The 17,843-nt window shown below is 49.3% G+C and overlaps 4 protein-coding genes across 4 annotated transcripts; 2 read left to right on the forward strand and 2 right to left on the reverse strand.

Moving 5' to 3' along the window:
- Positions 1-164: 164 nt before the first annotated feature.
- Positions 165-8,339, reverse strand: V8C40DRAFT_262861 (armadillo-type protein; the record flags this gene model as incomplete). The annotated part of the gene is made up of 4 exons (XM_083219399.1): positions 165-713; positions 766-6,021; positions 6,078-8,143; positions 8,201-8,339. 4 exons carry the CDS (start codon positions 8,337-8,339, stop codon positions 165-167), a joined length of 8,010 nt encoding a protein of 2,669 aa, XP_083077391.1.
- An 898-nt stretch (positions 8,340-9,237) lies between these two features.
- Positions 9,238-11,258, forward strand: V8C40DRAFT_236711 (uncharacterized protein). The gene is made up of 5 exons (XM_083214103.1): positions 9,238-10,112; positions 10,169-10,238; positions 10,294-10,602; positions 10,702-10,818; positions 10,885-11,258. The coding sequence occupies exons 1-5, from the start codon at positions 9,746-9,748 to the stop codon at positions 11,063-11,065; spliced, it is 1,044 nt and encodes a 347-aa protein (XP_083077392.1). The 5' UTR covers positions 9,238-9,745; the 3' UTR covers positions 11,066-11,258.
- Positions 11,070-12,978, reverse strand: V8C40DRAFT_236716 (NADH-quinone oxidoreductase subunit NuoF). Its single transcript, XM_083214104.1, has 3 exons — positions 12,557-12,978; positions 11,511-12,498; positions 11,070-11,454 (listed from the first exon to the last, which is right to left on the reverse strand). Exons 1-3 carry the CDS (start codon positions 12,857-12,859, stop codon positions 11,285-11,287), a joined length of 1,461 nt encoding a protein of 486 aa, XP_083077393.1. The 5' UTR covers positions 12,860-12,978; the 3' UTR covers positions 11,070-11,284.
- A 766-nt stretch (positions 12,979-13,744) lies between these two features.
- Positions 13,745-17,830, forward strand: V8C40DRAFT_273120 (exocyst complex component Sec3-domain-containing protein; the record flags this gene model as incomplete). Its single annotated transcript, XM_083220433.1, has 3 exons — positions 13,745-15,655; positions 15,722-16,854; positions 16,912-17,830. The coding sequence occupies 3 exons, from the start codon at positions 13,745-13,747 to the stop codon at positions 17,828-17,830; spliced, it is 3,963 nt and encodes a 1,320-aa protein (XP_083077394.1).
- Positions 17,831-17,843: the final 13 nt, after the last annotated feature.

Raw genomic sequence — 17,843 nt, forward strand, 5'->3', positions numbered from 1 at the left:
ACCTTACCCATCCATTCACACAGTCTTCTTAAAACAATGCTGGAATGCCACATAACATGTGTAGCTAATTACATCTCATTTCAAGTATTCTACATGATTGCTTTTTTCTATCACGTCAATAGATACTAATACAATCCTGCCACCTTTCTTGGGCATGTATCTGCTTATGCAAAGGTCTCTCCATCAATTTCCACTTTCCCCACGCTCCATATCTCCCGCTCATCTTCAGCCTCATCATTCGACAGGCCTAAGCTTCCTTGCCCGCCTTCGGCCTCCCTCCGCTCCCTAGCTTGAACACCAAGCCTCATGGCAACTCGTTTGAAGTAGTCGCCCATGCTTCTCTTAACGTTCGGCGGTAGATCATTGCCCGGGCCCGCCATATATTTATCAAATATTCGGCCCTCTTCATCTGCAACGCTGAACAGCTCAATGAATGCAGCTTCCGCAGATAGCTTCACGGGTATCACTGGATCCCTCACACTCGCGAAAATCGGTGGTGCTAAAAGTGACACATGAGGTCGTACTAGATCGGCGTTTTTCCTGCTCAATGTTCGAATGATGACCAGTGCCAGCCGTCGCGAGTCTGTGGCATTTCCAGGTTGGATGATAACTGCCAATGTGTCGAATATCTGCTTGATATCATCGAATGACTTGGGGGGTGACGAGAGTAGAAGTTTTCCCGTGGCAAGTATGAAGTTGTCCGCAATATATGGCTACACGAAGTTAGAATAAGGATATTAAAGGGGGGCTTAAAGGCAAACTTACTCTTTTATCACTCATTCCCCCACAGAGCAAGCTTGGCAGCTCATCGATGATACCACTTGACTGCAAGATACTTGGCGATTCAACCAACACAGAGTTCAAAGCCAAGGTAGATGAGTGACTTGGCTGAGGAGTAATGACTCGGTTCCGAAGCAGGCTTATGGCAACATCCTCGGCCACATTCTTAATCAAGGCACCGAGAAGCTTTGCATTGGTTACTACCATGGCATCATCTTTCTCATCAGCGTCCGAGTCAATCAATGACAGGATAGCTGATCTGGAGGATTCGCCCATGTTCGCGCCAGCTCTGCTGACAACCTCATACAAGGCCTTGAACATTGCCGTCCTCACACCGGGATCAGTTGTCCTTGCTCCTGTAACTAACTCGGTTATCAAAGGATCGATTCGAGGAGTGTAGTTGATCAAAGTCCCCAAAGCTTTTGCGGCTCTGGTCCTCAAAACTTCGCTAGATGTGTCTGCTAAAGACTTGGCAAAAGTGCGCTGGAGTTGAGGTAAGAAAGGCTTTAGTGCAGTTGGCATCTTCTCGAGCAAGTTGTTGAGCGTTAGCAAAATAGCCGATTTGACCTCTGTAGCACGTTCTGATACTACACGAATGAGCGGTCCTGTGATTTGAGTAACAAATGGCTTCAGCGACGCTTCGCTTGTACGGTCCACGATATCCGAGATACCAAGTGCCGCTTGTACTCTCTGGTCAACAGTCCCGTTGATGAGGCCCTGTAGGAAGATCGGTAATATAGCACTGATTCCCTTAGGAAGCTCGAATCCACGCAAGTTAGCACCTGCAACGCCAACACGCAGAAGGGTTTGTCGAGTTGACAAAACGAGCGATTCCATTTCTTCCTTTTTAAGCCTCTTCGTGAATTCAGTTAGAGCAGTCCAAGAAGCCTTCACCACATCCGAGTCTCCGTCATCAAACGAGTTCAACAACGACCGAATAATATCCTGGTTATAACGAGAGTAGTCCACACTGGAAACAGCGAAAAAGTTACCCATGTGTCGAGCTGTGGCAGCTCTCCGCCGGTGATCTTCATGCTTGAGGAGACCGAGAAGGACATTCATCACAGTATTGAGGCCATCGTATTCGTCAATTGACTGAATCACGGTGTCGAATGATGTCGCCAGCTCCTCACGTAACTCATCATCGCTACAATTGATCTCATTCTCCATCAATGACTGAATGATGTTGGGGAGACGACGGTTCATAGATGCGCCAGCAACCTTAGATAGGGAAGCCAGGGCCTTTGCATCAAACGCTGATATCGGTGGAGTTGTTAGAGTTGGGATGAGATTGGGCAGAATGATGTTGGACCGGGTAGCCTCGGTTAACAGCGTGAGAAGTGCCGATAGAGCATTATCTGCTTCATTCTCGGACCGCAGGAGATTGAGCAAGAAGGGAAGAACTTGATCAACTGCCCGCTTGCCAAATATTTGTTGAAGGGAGTCAAACGCCTCGGCGGCAGCCTCTCTAACCTCCGCATCTGAGTCTATGAGTGCAGTGCGGACAACAGAAATGAGTGTCTTATCATGGTCCTCAAGAGATTCTGGTGACGCAGATGAAATAAGCTCGCGCAAAGCAAGACATATGCCCTGCTTTGCATCCGTATCTGTTGAAGTTTGCAACCCCATCTCTAGAGTGGGCAGGAGAGTGGCGAGGACACCGTCGCCAGCTTTCCGAATCAGCTCACCGAGCGCGTTACTGGCAATAACTTTATGCTCCATGTTGGAGCTTCCAAGTCGCTTAATCAAAAGACTTGTTAGGGTTGGCACCAGCTCCTTCAATGTCCTGGGGCTGTGGACCAGAGCTTTCCACACTGAAATCGCAGCGGAACGCACCGCTCCAGCAGTGTCGCATCGGCAAATATAAAGAGTTGACAAGATCTTGTTTCGCTTCTCTTCCCCAAGTACTTCCTTCAAGGAAGCACTTGCCTCTTTAGCATTCTCATCTTCCTCGTCTCCTGGTTCAGCACCAGCTTTCACACCTGTGAGGTTGAAGAGAAGATCGCCAACAAGCTCAACAGAGCTAAGACGAATTCTGTAGCTATCATCTGCCAGTCCTCGCTCCAATTCAGGCAGAAGAAGATCGACAGCTCGAATTGCAAAATTTTTAACAAGCAGCCGTCCAGCGCGAAGAGCTGTTTCGCGAATAGACTCCACGTCATCTGCCAGACCAGCGAGAATAGGAGGGACTATACGGCCCAGATATGCGGAAAAGCTGTTGCCAAAACAAACCGGGAGGAAAATGAAGAGAGACATGAAACCTTCGCGGACTGCAGGCTTAGAGGACTCTACATTTTGAAGAATGGTTGGCAAGGTTTCCTCGAGTCTGCTCGTGCCCAAACCTGCTAGGACTTCGCTCAAAGCCTGTGCGGATCCTAATCGGTCACCAGCGCCAGTATCCGACTTCAAAGTCTGCATCAACTCGGGGATTAAGTTGGGCAATGCGTCCTCTCCCAGCTTTTCAACTAAGGAGCCGAGAGCTCTGGATGCTGTCGCTCGAGTTGTTGGTACCGGGTCAACAGCCGCAATCTTGAGCCCAGAAACGAGGACCGGTAAATGCATGACAATGTCTTTCTTTTCTGTCAGATGGGCTAGACTGCCAATCACCTGCGCTGCCTTGCGCTTTGTGTTGGAGCGATCGCCTAGACCGCGTTGAAGGATTCGGGTGATCAAGGCCAGAGAAGGGGCGTCAAGGTAATGCACAAACTGAACCTTGATCAATGACTCCAATGCCTCATCGGTGTATTTGGTTGGGTCGCTGAGAGCTTTCAAAATCACATCCACCAAACTCTTTACTTCTGGATTGTTAATGACATCACCAAATCTCTTCAAGCTTCGGTTGGCGGCGGCCCTCACTTCCTTGTGACTATCGTTAAGCACACCGGTTAAGGGAGGAATGATGTCCGGCAAACTGGTCGCAAGTTGGTTTGGATCAAGGTATGCCATTGCACCGAGAAGATCGCAAGCACCTCGCTTGCTACGCCATTGTTGATCATCAAGTCCCTCCAAAAGCGTTGGCATGATCTTCTTGACACCATACGAGCTCAGATTACCAAAGCAAGCTTTCGCGGCTGCCAAGCAAGCATCTCGGACATCTGCATTAGCATCTCCAAATCCGCTCAGAAGCAGCGGCACTATTTGAATGACGTATGGTTCAAAAAGGCGGCCAAGCATAGTGGAAAAAAGTTCAAACGCCAAAAGAGCAGCCTCTCTTTGGTGTGAATCCTTCTTATTTTCCATAGCTCCTCTGAGATCTGACATGATTCGGAGTTCCTTGATAGTAGATATGCCGCTACCAAGGATCAATCCTGCTAGACCGTAGGCGGCTCCTCGTTGGGTGGCATACTTCTTGGAGTTCAGAAGCTCGTGCATCATTTGTTGTATATATTCGGACAACTTTGACGGATAGGCTTTGATCAGAGGAGGTAAACATTGAGCAATGGCATATTGGACCATCTCAGAGGGTGTACTCAAGGTTGCCAAGAGACGCTCAATCACAACGGGAATCTTTTTGTCCCCCGGCTGAAGGTGGCGAGCCAGGGCACCATACATAATAACCACCGCCTCGTTGACGCGATCCACCTCGTCGCTATTCTTGTCAGGCTGCTCCAGGGTCGTTTCGAACTTCTTCATCAGCTCGTCAATTATGTTGCCTCCTTGGAATTCGATGACCCGAATAGCGGCATCAAGTGTTTCCGTTCTAACGGAGGCATTTTTGTCTGCCAGAGGTCCAGACTGGATCAGAAAATCGAGTAAAGGACCAACTTGTGTAGATTCTAAGATGTTTGCCAGTTCTTTGATGGCGGTCGCTATACCATGCCGCGCTTCCCATGGGTCAGATAAGTCCATTTTCTTTGGCATCCCGAATTCGTCAAGAAGTTGGACTTTTGGCTTCGCCATCTCCAGATAGATAGACTGCAATGCTGGAATCACAGTAAGAAGGCTTTCCTTGTAAACTGCCGCTGCCTTCGAAAGTGCACGTGCTGCTGCCCGTCGGAGTTGTCCATCTTTGCTGTTCAAGAACGGCACCATGAGTAAGGGCACCTCAGCATTGAGTTTAAATCCGCTCTCTTCCCATATCTCCATTCCGAGCTCTTGATTTTCTTCAATATCGTCATGGCTTGCAAGCCAAATCTCGCTGCTATAGCCGAGTTCACTCATATCAATGTCTGCACTAATAGACTGCAAAACAGCGGTTCTGACGTTTGCTTGTGGTACTGTAACTCCCCGAGCAAGGACCAGCATTTCATCAGCAGTGATGTTAGGTGCGATGCATCGGCAGATGTCAGAAAAGCAGTCCTTGATGATTTTGTAATGTTGAGCATGGCTTTGCATTGATTGGATAAGGACATCCAGGAGTTCCGTGCGAGGTATTGACTCATCAGCAAAAGTAATGCTGTGAAATGAGATGAACTCGACGGCCAGCACGATTTGGGTATCCCGATCATCTAAGGTCTCTCCAACACCCCCCTCTCTCAAGACATGAAAGAGGAGTGGGAATATGTATATTAATGATACCGCATCAAAGGGCCGCTGCTCACCAGCAAAGCGGAGGCGATAGAGTACCCTTGTTGCAAGGTCGGCGAGTGATTCGTCTCCATAGGTCCCCTCCAAGGATAGCCCTCGGAGCCTGAGTGTGGCAATTCCAATAGCAGGGCGAGTTGCTCCCAGCCTAGAACTCACTTTCTCAGCGCATGTGATGTAGACTTTGGAGGCGGCATCGCCTATAATGAGGTTCGCGCCAGCTTCCATAACAGCAAGAAGTGAGTTGATGGCTGAACCAAGCCAAAGTGACGCATCAGTGGGTGGTCCAACAGCCAAGGAGTGTATAATACCGATGCTGCGGAGAAGTTTGGCTTCGATTGATTGGACTGATGCTCGTATCTGAGCCTCTTTCTTCAACTGAGCGTTCACTTTAGACGTTTCCTCAGCAGTGAGCTTTCTTTGTGGGCCCTTCTTTTTCTCAAGTTGGTCTCTCAGTTCCTTTTCCCATTTCACGATGTCGTAATCCTTGGTATTCTTATTCGGAGTGTCATTTTGGCCTTTTTTGCTGAGTACATCCACGAAGCAGGTACCTTCTTGGGTTCTAAAAATTGCAGCGTCAACTGGTCCGATTGCCTTTACCGGTTGCGGATCTAGATCTTGGGTTATAAGATCTATCAGCCGAGGGATGATAGTTTCTGGAGCAACGAAGGCCAATTCTGCTGCTGCATTGTATGCAGCAATCCGAATAATATCGACCTATGATTATACTTGTCAGTGCCGGCTCTACTCTTGAGAGATATAGACACTCGTACCTTTTGATTGACCGACGTACGCTCGCTAATCTCATTCAGTAATATGTCGGCATATTTTTCGGCAAGTTTTCCAGGGTCAACTCCCATTCGAATACAGGAGTCTATCCAATTGGCTCGCGATATCAGCTCTGTACGGCAGATAATGAGTAGGGAGCAAGCTTGCTGCTCCAGCATCTCTTGCGAGGCGCTACCCCCGAGTGCTTCCAACTCCTTGGAGCTGATACAAATCGACTTTATAACTTTAATCAAATCACGCGTCTCAGTTGTCGAATCTTTATCCCCGACATTGATAGTCTGCGTCAAATGCGCCCACAGGCCATTGATAACGATATCTGCCATAATGCTAGGGTTCTGAGCATAAAGGGAGGTGAGGGATTTGGCACTTTCTTGTCGCACGTTTGATGGTACAGTTGAGACTGTAACTATATATATCATGGCTTCCGACCACGCAAGAACAATCTCTTTCGCGGTATTTGTGCTCAGTCCCGCTGCAACAGAACACAAAGCAAGACGGAACCAATCGAAGTCTTCCTCACTTCCAATCTTACTGAATATTTTGGGGTTCAAAAGAAAGGATTGTGATGAGGCTAGAGCAGGAGATGGCGTCGACAACTTCAATAAATCTGCTTCAATCTTCGAGCCAGTGGACCACTGTTGCAAAACAGGGGTTAGAGCAGTAAGAATATACGCTCCAACAATCGTCCCGCTCTGGGCAGTCAGTGTAGGGTTGGCAACAACTTCACGGAAATTGTCAATAAATTTTGGAATGACAGCTTCCGTGAACGAGGTCAACGCAGCGTTCAAGTCTAGGCCATCTATGGTCCGGAAGACAGAGCCTACACGAAGAAGCCAAATTTTGCGAGTTGTTGCCTTCTTATCTGCCAATCCTTTAAGCAATGCGCTCAGGACGGGCTGCGAGATTTCGCTGTCGCCCTTAATCAATACATTGATGGCTCGACAGAGTGTTAACGTCTCGGCGGCCAAGGCTACATCGTTTCCTTCCTTGCCAGCAACGGCTGCCAAAATAGTAGTCGTCTTTTGGGCATTTGGGCAAGACAGGGGAACAGCTTCTAGCATTTCTGCATGAAGAATGCGCTGATCAGCGGAGGCCAGCTTGCCCGTTTTCAGGGGGTTCCCGATCTCCTCGATAATTTGGTCGACTGAGCCTGCGTTGTGGCATTTTGCAATAATGGCGCGGAAAGAAGAGAGAACTCCGGCGCGTATCAAAGCATTGGTAGATTTGACATTTGAAAGTAACTGCTTCAGGAGCTTGCCGGCCAGCAAGTCTGAGAGATCAAATTCGGAAGGCAAATCTTTCACTAGGCTTTGGAGAACACCGTCCAAAATAACTTCCGGTGTACGAAGCAAGCTTTTCTCCAGAACTGGGGCAACTTGAGTCTGAAGTTCATCAAGTGTTGCAAAGCTTGAGAAGAAATCGCCCAGTCCGGCGGAGATGTGCCCTGATAGCGCAGTCCTAGAGCCCAGGATCTCACGGTTGTAAAACTCGTAATACAGCGGCTTAAGAGTTTCCAGCGTAGGTCGTACTACGGGCCGACGAGCAGCAACTCCGGCAATGACTCCTAGAGTCACAGAATTTTTTGCCGTCGGCGTACTGCGTTTGGACGTTAGATTCGTCACAGCATCGGTTAAATTCTCAGGCCCCAGGGTTGGGGAGCTGAAAAGTTTTCGAAAACCTCTTCGAGTGACTATTATGGCTGAGTGTGCCAGCGTGGGCTTCGAAGACGGCCGTAGACATTTCTCCAAGACATCTGCATATGCCAATAGAATTTCACTTCCAACTTCTTTCCACGAAGGTTCGGTTAGGTTTTGAAGCAGAACGCTGCACCACTCGACCAAGACAAAGGCGCTCGATGTAGCAATACCCTGCTTCGAGGACTCTTGTCGTAGAGTTTTCACTAATAGTTGCAGTGTTGAGGAACTAGTCTCTCTCGTGACGATGGATACCAGGCATTTCTGGGCTGCCAGCCGAGACTCGCGGTCCTGGTAAGCTGCATGGGTGTTGAAGAGGAGCTGCAGGGCCTTGGAGGAGAATTCGTCGTCAGATGCTAAGGCAGGAGTCAGCTAACCCGGGATGTATCGAATTGAAGCCAGTGGGATGTTACTTTTCCGAGCCACTGCCTCTCCCACAAGCTGCAGCTCAGCGATGCGCACCGCGGGGGATGACGAGGCTAGAGCCTGGGCAGATAGAGACAGGTCGATAGAGCCCTCGGCAGCGTTGCTGCTGGGGGCATGTTCAGACATATCGATTCACGACCCTAGCAGGTAGTGGTGGACAAGTCATCGGGCTACTAGAATTTTCGACAAGGCGATGTCGATATTGAGCCAGGAAGTATTTCTTCCGTGTACCTTGCTTGTTGCTCTAGCTCGAATTGCCCCGCAGTTACCAGAAAAATGCCCCGCACAACATTGTCAACCAAGACCTTTTTTCTTCTTTGTGCTTGGACCACCAACCTTGGACGGCACGGGATGAATAAGACGTGTGTGAGAGCTGGCAATAGCTGGCATAAGCGCCTCCCAGTGCCGCTCCTACATCGTATCCTTGATAGTTCTCGGTGAAGCTCTCAATTAAGTACCAAGAGGGTTACCCTATAGCGTGGGGGGGGGACAAGGAGTTTATAGACGTTTTCCCCCGATATGGAGCACCGGCCTTATTGAACCCGGCTACTGGTAGCTATATATATCAATTGACATCTATGATTCTATTTGAAAACTTTTCTTTGCCCAGACTCGGCGTGGGATGGAACGTGGTGGTCAGTTGGGTTCTAGATAATGTGAAGCGTTAGCGGGGAGAATTGGAGATCAAGATCGTGATGACACTCTTCATTCTACAATGCTGCTACCAATTGTACCAAACGGCAGGTATTGGGAGATAACGCGCCCTCCGGAGCCCTGTATATCCTCGACAAATTGAAATACAAATGCAAAAGGGAGACAGACACATGATCCCTCCACGATAGTATTACCCACTGGGTTAGGTAGTAGTGCTTAGCATCAAATTCCCCAGCTCATGCCCTTGGGGGGTCTTTTAATTCTGCTGCCTGATGCACAAGTGGCTTCGTTTTCCAGGCGAGGGTCACGCTAAGCCGGCTATCCACTCTAAAATTGGATGATGCCTGGAAGCAATGATCCGAACCCAGCAGGAATTTTCAAACCCGGCATCATACTCGTACACGAAGAAGGGCCATTGAACGGATAGCATTCCGTAGAGGATGGAACGGCAGTTAAGTAGGGGCAGCTAGGGCCAGTAGCTGTATCCCTGAGGGGCAAAAAAAGCTATCCTAGACCACCAAATACTGGGGTGGTTGGAAGCTATCCCTCCTCCCACGCGGAACGTATCAGAGAGCAGCACAGGCACACAATATCTTGGGCGGGATCCAAATGGCTGATAGGTAGGTAAGGTTCTGCTGGGTCGCAGTGCAGAAAGCTTGCCTCCACAGCCACTACTGCTAGCAGCAGTCTATATCACAACCACTGTAGCTATCCGCACTTCCCTTGGAGAAATCTTAGCCGCCTCCACTGACCACCGTAAGAGCGACATCGGTAGATATACTGGCAGGTATAGGAGGCAATTCATCGGCGATCGTATATATATCATCCCTTCTCCCACCTTGAAGCTTTTGCAATCATCCTTCTTCAAATCCACAAACATGGTTGCGACACTGAAATCGTCCGCGTCCATGCTCCGGCTGGCGAGCCGAGCCTTTGCGCTTAGACCAACTAGTCGACTGCCATTGGCCGCAGTAAGGCAGTTCCATTACGTGCCGCCACGACAGGATAAGCCTGGAAGCCACTCTCGAACAGACTCTGAAGTCGAGATTGAGTATCCTGCCGAGCATGAGCTCCCGAGCAGCAAGCCGGTCAAAGCTGGTGGCCAGTATGTCAAGCCTACGCTTCCCAGCTTCACCCTTGACGGAAAGGTTGGTGTCGTCACAGGTGGTGCAAGAGGATTGGGGCTTGTGATTGGCCAGGGAATGGTCTACTCCGGGGCCGATCTAGCCTTGGTCGATATGAACAGTGAGATTCCAGCTAATTGCTGAGGCATTGTTCCCAGACAGCTAACATAGCAACAGAGGAGGAGGCCGAGAAGCAGGCAAAGCTGATTGTAGATGCTTTTGTCAAGGAAAACCCCAATGCCGAACGGTTAGTACCCAAAGCGGGCTGGTATCTTCAGATGTCGTGTCTAACAAATCTTCAGCATTCCCAAGGTCACGGCACATTACGCCGATGTTGGTGATGCCGACTCTGTCGAACAGTGTATAACTGAGATTGTCCAGAAGCACGGCAAGATAGACAACTTGGTCACTTCAGCTGGCTTCACTGAAAATTTCGAGGCCGTCAACTACCCAATTGATCGCCTTCGAAAGCTTTGGGCTGTCAACGTAGACGGCACATATCTGTTCGCCACCTCAGTTGCTCGTCATCTGATGGAGAGGAAGAGCCCCGGTAGTATGGTCATGATTGGCAGCATGTCGGGATCCATTGTCAACGTCCCCCAGCCCCAAGCGTGAGTGATGCTGATTCCATCCACCTGCTCGCACAATATAGAACCCAATGAACAGGGGAGTTGAAAGAGTCTCGATGAGCTAACGATGGAACGAACTAGTCCTTACAACGCTTCCAAGGCAGGGGTTCGCCATCTAGCAGCATCCCTTGCCGTCGAGTGGGCCCATGCTGGCATCCGGGTCAACTGCCTTTCCCCAGGATACATGCTGACAGCGCTGTAAGTTAACTAACCAGGGTTGTCCTTTATTGTGAGACCGGCCAGCTGACTTGGTATTCCATCTAGAACCCAGAAAATCCTGGATGAGAACCCAGATCTGAAGCAGAAATGGGTATCTCTTATTCCCCAAGGCAAGATGGGCTTACCCCAAGATCTCATGGGCCCTGTGGCCTTCCTGCTCTCTGATGCTAGCAGCTATGTGACTGGCGCTGATATTCGAGTTGATGGTGGCTATACCGTTACATAAGTTTGGGATACTTCATTGCTACGGGGACTCAACCCTAATATACTACACACTAGTCCACCAATATCAATGAGACATGCTTAAACCATATCTACTTTCAAGTAATTCATATTTTTTTTTGTACATATTAAGGCCCAATATCAAACCAGGCGGATTATCGCGTAGGTTAAACCGTAGGCGATACCAGTCCAGCAGATAATCTATATATAAGAATTATCATCATCACTGACCAGGAGAAACCAATTTTCCATGGGCCCTTGAATCATGTTGCCACCCACCAGCCAGAGCAGCCCCCCCTTGGGCTTTGGCATAGCTCTCCATCCTGGCTTCTAGCTCGGGTCTGAAATGGCGGATGAGGCCCTGGATTGGCCATGCAAAGGCCTCGCCGAGCGCTATGGGATGTTAGAAAAACTGAAGATGTGCAACGGAGAAGTCGAAAAGCACTTACCACAAATAGTGTGACCCTCAACCTGCTTTGTCAACTCCTGAAGCATGTCGATTTCCCTCTCCCGTCCCTGGCCCTTTTCGAATCTGCTCATTATCTGTTCCGTCCACTTGCTGCCTTCACGGCATGGTGTGCACTGGCCGCAGCTCTCGTGGCGGTAGAAGTGGCTCAAGCGGCTAATTGCACGCACAACATCCGCACTCTTGTCCATGACAATGACTGCAGCTGTGCCTAGACCTGATTGGCTATCCTTCAAGGCATCGAAATCCATCAATTGGTCGTCACAGACATTCTTGGGCAAAATCGGAGTCGAAGAACCACCAGGAATAACGGCTAGCAGATTATCCCAGCCGCCTCGGACTCCACCGCAGTGTTTGTCAATAAGCTCGCGAAGGGGAATGGACATTTCTTCTTCAACGGTACAAGGGTTGTTCACATGGCCTGAAATGCAGAACAGCTTAGTTCCCTGGTTGCGCTCGCGGCCAAACCCAGCAAACCAACTTCCTCCACGGCGACAGATTGTCGGCGCAACAGCAACAGTTTCCACGTTGGCAACAGTTGAGGGGCACCCGAAAACACCCACCGCAGCAGGGAAGGGAGGCTTGAGTCGAGGCTTTCCAGGCTTTCCTTCTATAGACTCGATCAGAGACGTCTCCTCTCCACAGACGTAGGCACCAGCACCGCGGTGAATGTAGACATCGAAATCGTATCCGGAACCACACGCATTCTTGCCAATCAGCCCATCTGCATAGGCCTCGTTGATCGCATTTTGGAGAATGGCGGCTTCGTGGTAGAATTCGCCACGGATATAAATGTAGGCGGCGGTGGCGTTCATTGCTCGGCCTGCAACGAGACAACCTTCGACGAGTTTGTGCGGGTCTTTCCTCATGATTTCTCTGTCCTTGCAGGTACCGGGTTCACCCTCGTCGGCATTTACCACGAGATATCGCGGTTTTGTGTCCTTTTCCCAGCCCTTGAAGTTCATGAAGGACTACCTAAAAGTTAGAAACTCATCAAGGTCGATATCAAGGTCGAAGATCGTGACATACCCACTTGAGACCAGAGGGGAAGCCCGCACCACCTCGTCCGCGCAAACCGGAGGCCTTGACTTCGTTAATAATCCAATCGTCACCCTTCAAGAGGATCTCCTTTGTCTTGTGCCAATCGCCCATTTTCTTAGCGCTCTGGAGGTTGGCTGGGTATCGCCCATAGAGGTTCTGGAAAATCCGGTCCTGATCCTTCAGCCCACCATATGTTCGTACGGGGGCGGCATCCTGAACAGTGGCCAGGCCTCTCGTGGCGCCTCGCGAGAGACTGACGGCCTTTCTGGAGGTTGCTCGGGCAGACAGCATGGTGTTGTTGCGATTGATTGGCAGGGTGGCAGAATGACAGGACAAGAGCTGGTGGGAGAGTGCTGGCAAGACTCTGAATTGGAATTGGATTTGATAATGGAGCTTCCTGATTGGCTGGCGAACAGCCTAGTGCCCATACTTGAGAGATTTACAGAGGGACAAAACCATATATAATGCTTAACTTGGGTAGATAATCTAAGAAATTAGCAGTTTTGGAATCACGTATAGCTATAGGAATTATTATTATTTTGAATAATAATAATTATAATCTTCTTCTTTATTTAATGCAATATGTAATACATTTCCAAACTATGTGTTTTAAAACTGCCATTGCATTTGTCAAATATAATTCAAAACATAATATTATGTAATATTTACGACTCTCTAAATGAATATTTTATTTATGATTTTAGGTCCATGTCATAATCGGTTAGTGCAAATTTGTGATGCTATGCGTGTAAGTAGAATACAGATAGCTGTGGAGCATCACGCCCCCCAATGCGAGTGACATTGAACTTGCAGCTTCATTATACGGAGCGCTATTCATGATCCTGCACGCGTCATAGCTTGCACACAATGTTGGAGCCGGGCGGCTTGTTTGAGTTGTTGACCTAAACTATCGATCTCATTAGTGGTCTCTTTTCTGGATTTCAAAATGGATTATTCAAGCACAACTGGTTCCAATGCGGCCGCCACGAGGGCGGAACGGTTTGAGGATGAGAAACGTCGAATCATTGATAGCTGTTTCAACAAAAAGGATACCGATGGCTTGCGTAGGGCACACAAGCTACATTATGGAATTTTTGCCTTGGCTAATTTCTCACCATAGTTCATGAAACTTATATTACCCATATTCGCGTCACCGAGTTCTCCTCACATTCATCGATGCCGCCTCCTCCTGAAGCTCGGGGTCAGAATACGGAGAAGCCCAGGATTATTGTTGTGGCAGTACGCAAGTCCGGAAGAGTTCGAGTTCACAAAGCCAAGGAGAACAATAGTGGATCTTTCTCAATCGGCAAGACATGGAATCTAGACGATCTCTCACACATCGAATCCTATACGGGGCCAAAGGTAAGCCCGAATCTGCGAGAATGGGCTGGAGAGACTGGCTTCCTCGTTACACTGGGGAAGCCCTATTTTTGGCAAGCTCAAACCGAAAAGGAGAAGAAGTTCTTCATCGCAAGTTTGATCAAAATCTATGGCAAATATACAGGAGGTAAATTGCCCGAGTTATCAGGGTTCGACGTGAGGGAATTGGACCAAATTCTAGGGGCAGGCAAACGCCCAACCGGAACTCCGCCTCGGCAGCAAACGATTGATCCGGCAACCAGCCAGCAAACTATCGCCACATCATCAGCCGCCCCCAAAAGTAGTCTTGGGGAGGCCCCACGATATCCCAGGCCCTCCCCTCTTGTCCGGCCTTCGGCAAATGAAAGTAGGTCTCCTGCTGGAAGTTTCGACTCTACTGCATCCAGAGAACGATCCGTTCCACGATGGACGGCCCAAAACAACAAAAGCCAAGACTCTATTGCCAACTCTACTGCAACAAAAGGCGATGATACGTCGAGCATCCCACCGCGTTCGCGCAGCGGCATGAGTGGACCGAGTGGCCTAAGTGGCCTAAGTGCGCTGAGCGAACCTCGAGATGTTCCCGATTCAACTCACGATTCTATACCTGCTTTACCTCGCCCATCACTGGAAAGCAAACTACCACCTGAGAGAAGGCGCCCCCCTATGGATCCTTCAAGACCACAGGATAGGGATTTGGTCCCTGCCCCCTTGATGAGCTCACCAGCTAAAAAGGAGCCGGTGGCACCTCCGCCACGGAGTATCGATCGGGTTGCCTCTCCAGCAATTCCATCAGTGTTACAACCAGGGATAGCTTTTGCTGGCAGAACTAGCCAGGACGGAAGCCCACCACGTCTCACGGAGCCTCTGGAGGACGTGGAGAAAAAACCAAGAAGCATCAGTATCAACAGCGACGTGAAAGATCTATCCACAGCTTCGCCGGCGGACACAAATCTATCAGATCAATCAGGAACAAAGGATACGACAACACTTGAAAAACAGTTAACTTCGCCAGATGAGGAAACTCGTCCTGGTTTAGGCCCCATGATAAAGTCTAAGATATCCAAAGGGGATGTTGCCGGTGCATTTTGGAAAGCTGCGTCTGCCGCAAATGCTTTCCGTCCACGACCGGGAGGAGCCGGAGAGCGCCTCCGCCAGAACCAAGCCAAATCAAACGAGGGTCCTGATGGCATTACAAGCGTTGTCCCGGCACCGCCTAGACCTGCCTCTCGCGACGCAAACCCTCCCACCATTGAAACCCCAAAGCCGACCGTTAGTGACTTGGCAATACCAGAGGTCAAAATATTGGTGGCCGAGTCAAATACCCCTGGAATTGCACCAGCACCAACTAAAGAAATTAGTGAGCCCGAGAAGGACGCAGCGGCTTCAAAAGAAGCCTCTCGTCGGCCCGTAGTCGTTGGACAGGATGCTAGGTATCTTCAGAGGTTGGGTGTTGACCCAATTATCCTTGATGATCGCAGTGAAGAATTTGGCAAATGGCTGGATTTCTTTGGTTGGGTTCCTGGTGATCAGATGCACTGCTTAAATATGGACGATATAGGCAATGACCTGGAGCGAGAATTAAACACAGTCCAAGCGGGGGGGTGGCTAGCACGCTTTCGAGAAGAGGATGAGAGGGTAAATACGATCAAACGTGGAATCGATCTTGCTATGGGTGAATGCGAAGAGCTGGATAATTTACTCACGTTATATTCAGTGGAGCTCTCGGTAAGTTTCCTTTTTCTTTGTTAGAAGGTTATGTTCATCTCCGGACGTCAAGCTGACAACCTCAAGACCCTCTCAGACGACATTGCGTATATTGAAGCTCAAGGCCAAGGCCTCCAGGTACAAACAGCCAACCAAAAATTGCTAAGGAAGGAACTGGAGTCATTGCTGGAAACATGCGCCATAACTTCAACCGATCTCCAGGCACTTCAACAGGCACCCTTGGACAGTCTTCGAGGCTTGGAAGAAGTTGAACTCTCCCTTGTGACTCTATTTAGAGCCATGATAAAGATTGATCCCTCTCTTGGAGGGGACGACACCGGAAAGTCTATAGATACTGCTCTGGACGCTGACAATGCTTTGGGGCTAAACAGCAATTACGGCAAGATGAGAATTGTGCAAGAGAAGAGAGAAATGTACCTGCACGAAAGCAGGTACTTCATGAAACGACTACTGGACTTCATGACCGGCCAGTTTGCCGAAGCTTATGTCGAAACGAAGCGAGCATTGGATGGTGCTCTTTCGAAAAAAGTTGATCCTGCACATCACAGCATTGGAAGAGATCTTCTGTGGAAGTACAGCCCCTTAATGCTCTACGCGAGAGATGCGGATCTAGAAAACTGGAATCGCCTCATGCAAATTTATCAAGACAAGAGCTCTCCCGTGTATAAGCACGAATTTCAGCATGTGATCACTCTTTGGCGTAAAAATGCGAGGAAATTAACAGGAGATGAAGCAGAGGTTATCTTCTCGTCTCAAGTTGAAAAACAGCAGGAGGGTGTGGCTACAGCGGCTAGGAAGCTGACCGTGAAACGTAGCCAAACGTTAGCTAAGGCTCTACGCTCGCCATTGGCAGATGGTGGCACCAGAGCGCACGTTGAAAGGAACACTACGGATAATAGAAGCCTGCCATACGAAATCTTCTCTGAGGCCTTGGAAGATCTTTTACCTCTGGTTGAGATGGAACAGAATTTTATCATCGATTTCTTCCATGCGACTACATTGGAGCAAGCAGATTTCCCAGAGGCGGTTGCAGCTTCTCCTCCTCGAGACCGCCGTGGAGGCGATTTGAAACGCCATAGGCTCATGGAACCTGACCGAGAACTTGCTCGCCGTGTTACACGGTCCATGGAGGCCATTTTCGCATTCCTTGAGGCTGAGTTACGAAGGCTGATGGAGTGGGCAATCGCCCAAGATCCACTGTAAGTTGAATAGCTATTCGATGCATATTGGATAGGGACTGACTGGTTGGGACTTAGTCAAGGAGTTGGAGTGCTCGCTACGCTCGAGAGAAAATTGTCTGAAATGGGGCAATCTAATCAAGATTTCTTGAATGCCCTTCTCCAGAAGCTGCATGCATCATTGGAGGGGCAATTCAGAAAGTTTGTTGATGAACAGATACGAGCCATCGAGGAAACAAAAGTTAAAATCAAGAAGCGCAAGGGTGTCATATCATTCATACGAATATTTCCCGCTTTCATGGCCGCCGTCGAAAACATGGTCGCTGGGTTGGATCATAACCTAATCTTGCGGCGGACGGTAAATCGGGAGTACGATCGCATTCTCAAGACAATGTTCGAATCACTCATGGTGATTGCCCGTGAGCACCCGGCCGTTGTCGGGGTTGCCGGCGGAGCGGCTGATCCAGAGGACAAGGAGGCGCTGAACTTTCACATTTTGTTGATTGAAAACATGAATCACTTCCTCGAAGAGACTGATGCTCGCGGCCTAGAGGTTCTTGAGAACTGGAAAGCACAAGCGAATACCGAATATCATGAGCATATGGCGCTCTATCTAAATGCGGTGATGCGGCGACCCCTGGGGCGACTTCTGGAGCAGATTGAGAATATCGAAGCGCAGCTGCAAACCGGCAAGTCCGCAATGGCAATCGCTCGACAGCCCTCAAACAATAAGACGGCATTCAATAAAGTGCTGGGCTCTTATGATGCGAAGGAAGTACGGAAGGGAATTGAAACTCTACGGAAACGCGTGGAGAAGCATTTCGGCGATGCTGACGATCCCACCCTCAGCCGGGGCCTGGTCGTCAGGGTGCTTCAAGAATGCGAAGAGTTCTACACCGAGGTTGAAGGCAGGATAGGTAGGATTATAACTGATGTCTACGGCGGGGAGGTATTCTTTGAATGGCCTAGGGTAGAGGTGAAGGCTGCCTTTAGGTAATAATACATGTCAT

Source organism: Trichoderma camerunense (genome assembly GCF_050948025.1).
Source record: "Trichoderma camerunense strain CBS 138272 chromosome Unknown V8C40scaffold_3, whole genome shotgun sequence".
NCBI classification, from domain to species: domain Eukaryota; kingdom Fungi; phylum Ascomycota; class Sordariomycetes; order Hypocreales; family Hypocreaceae; genus Trichoderma; species Trichoderma camerunense.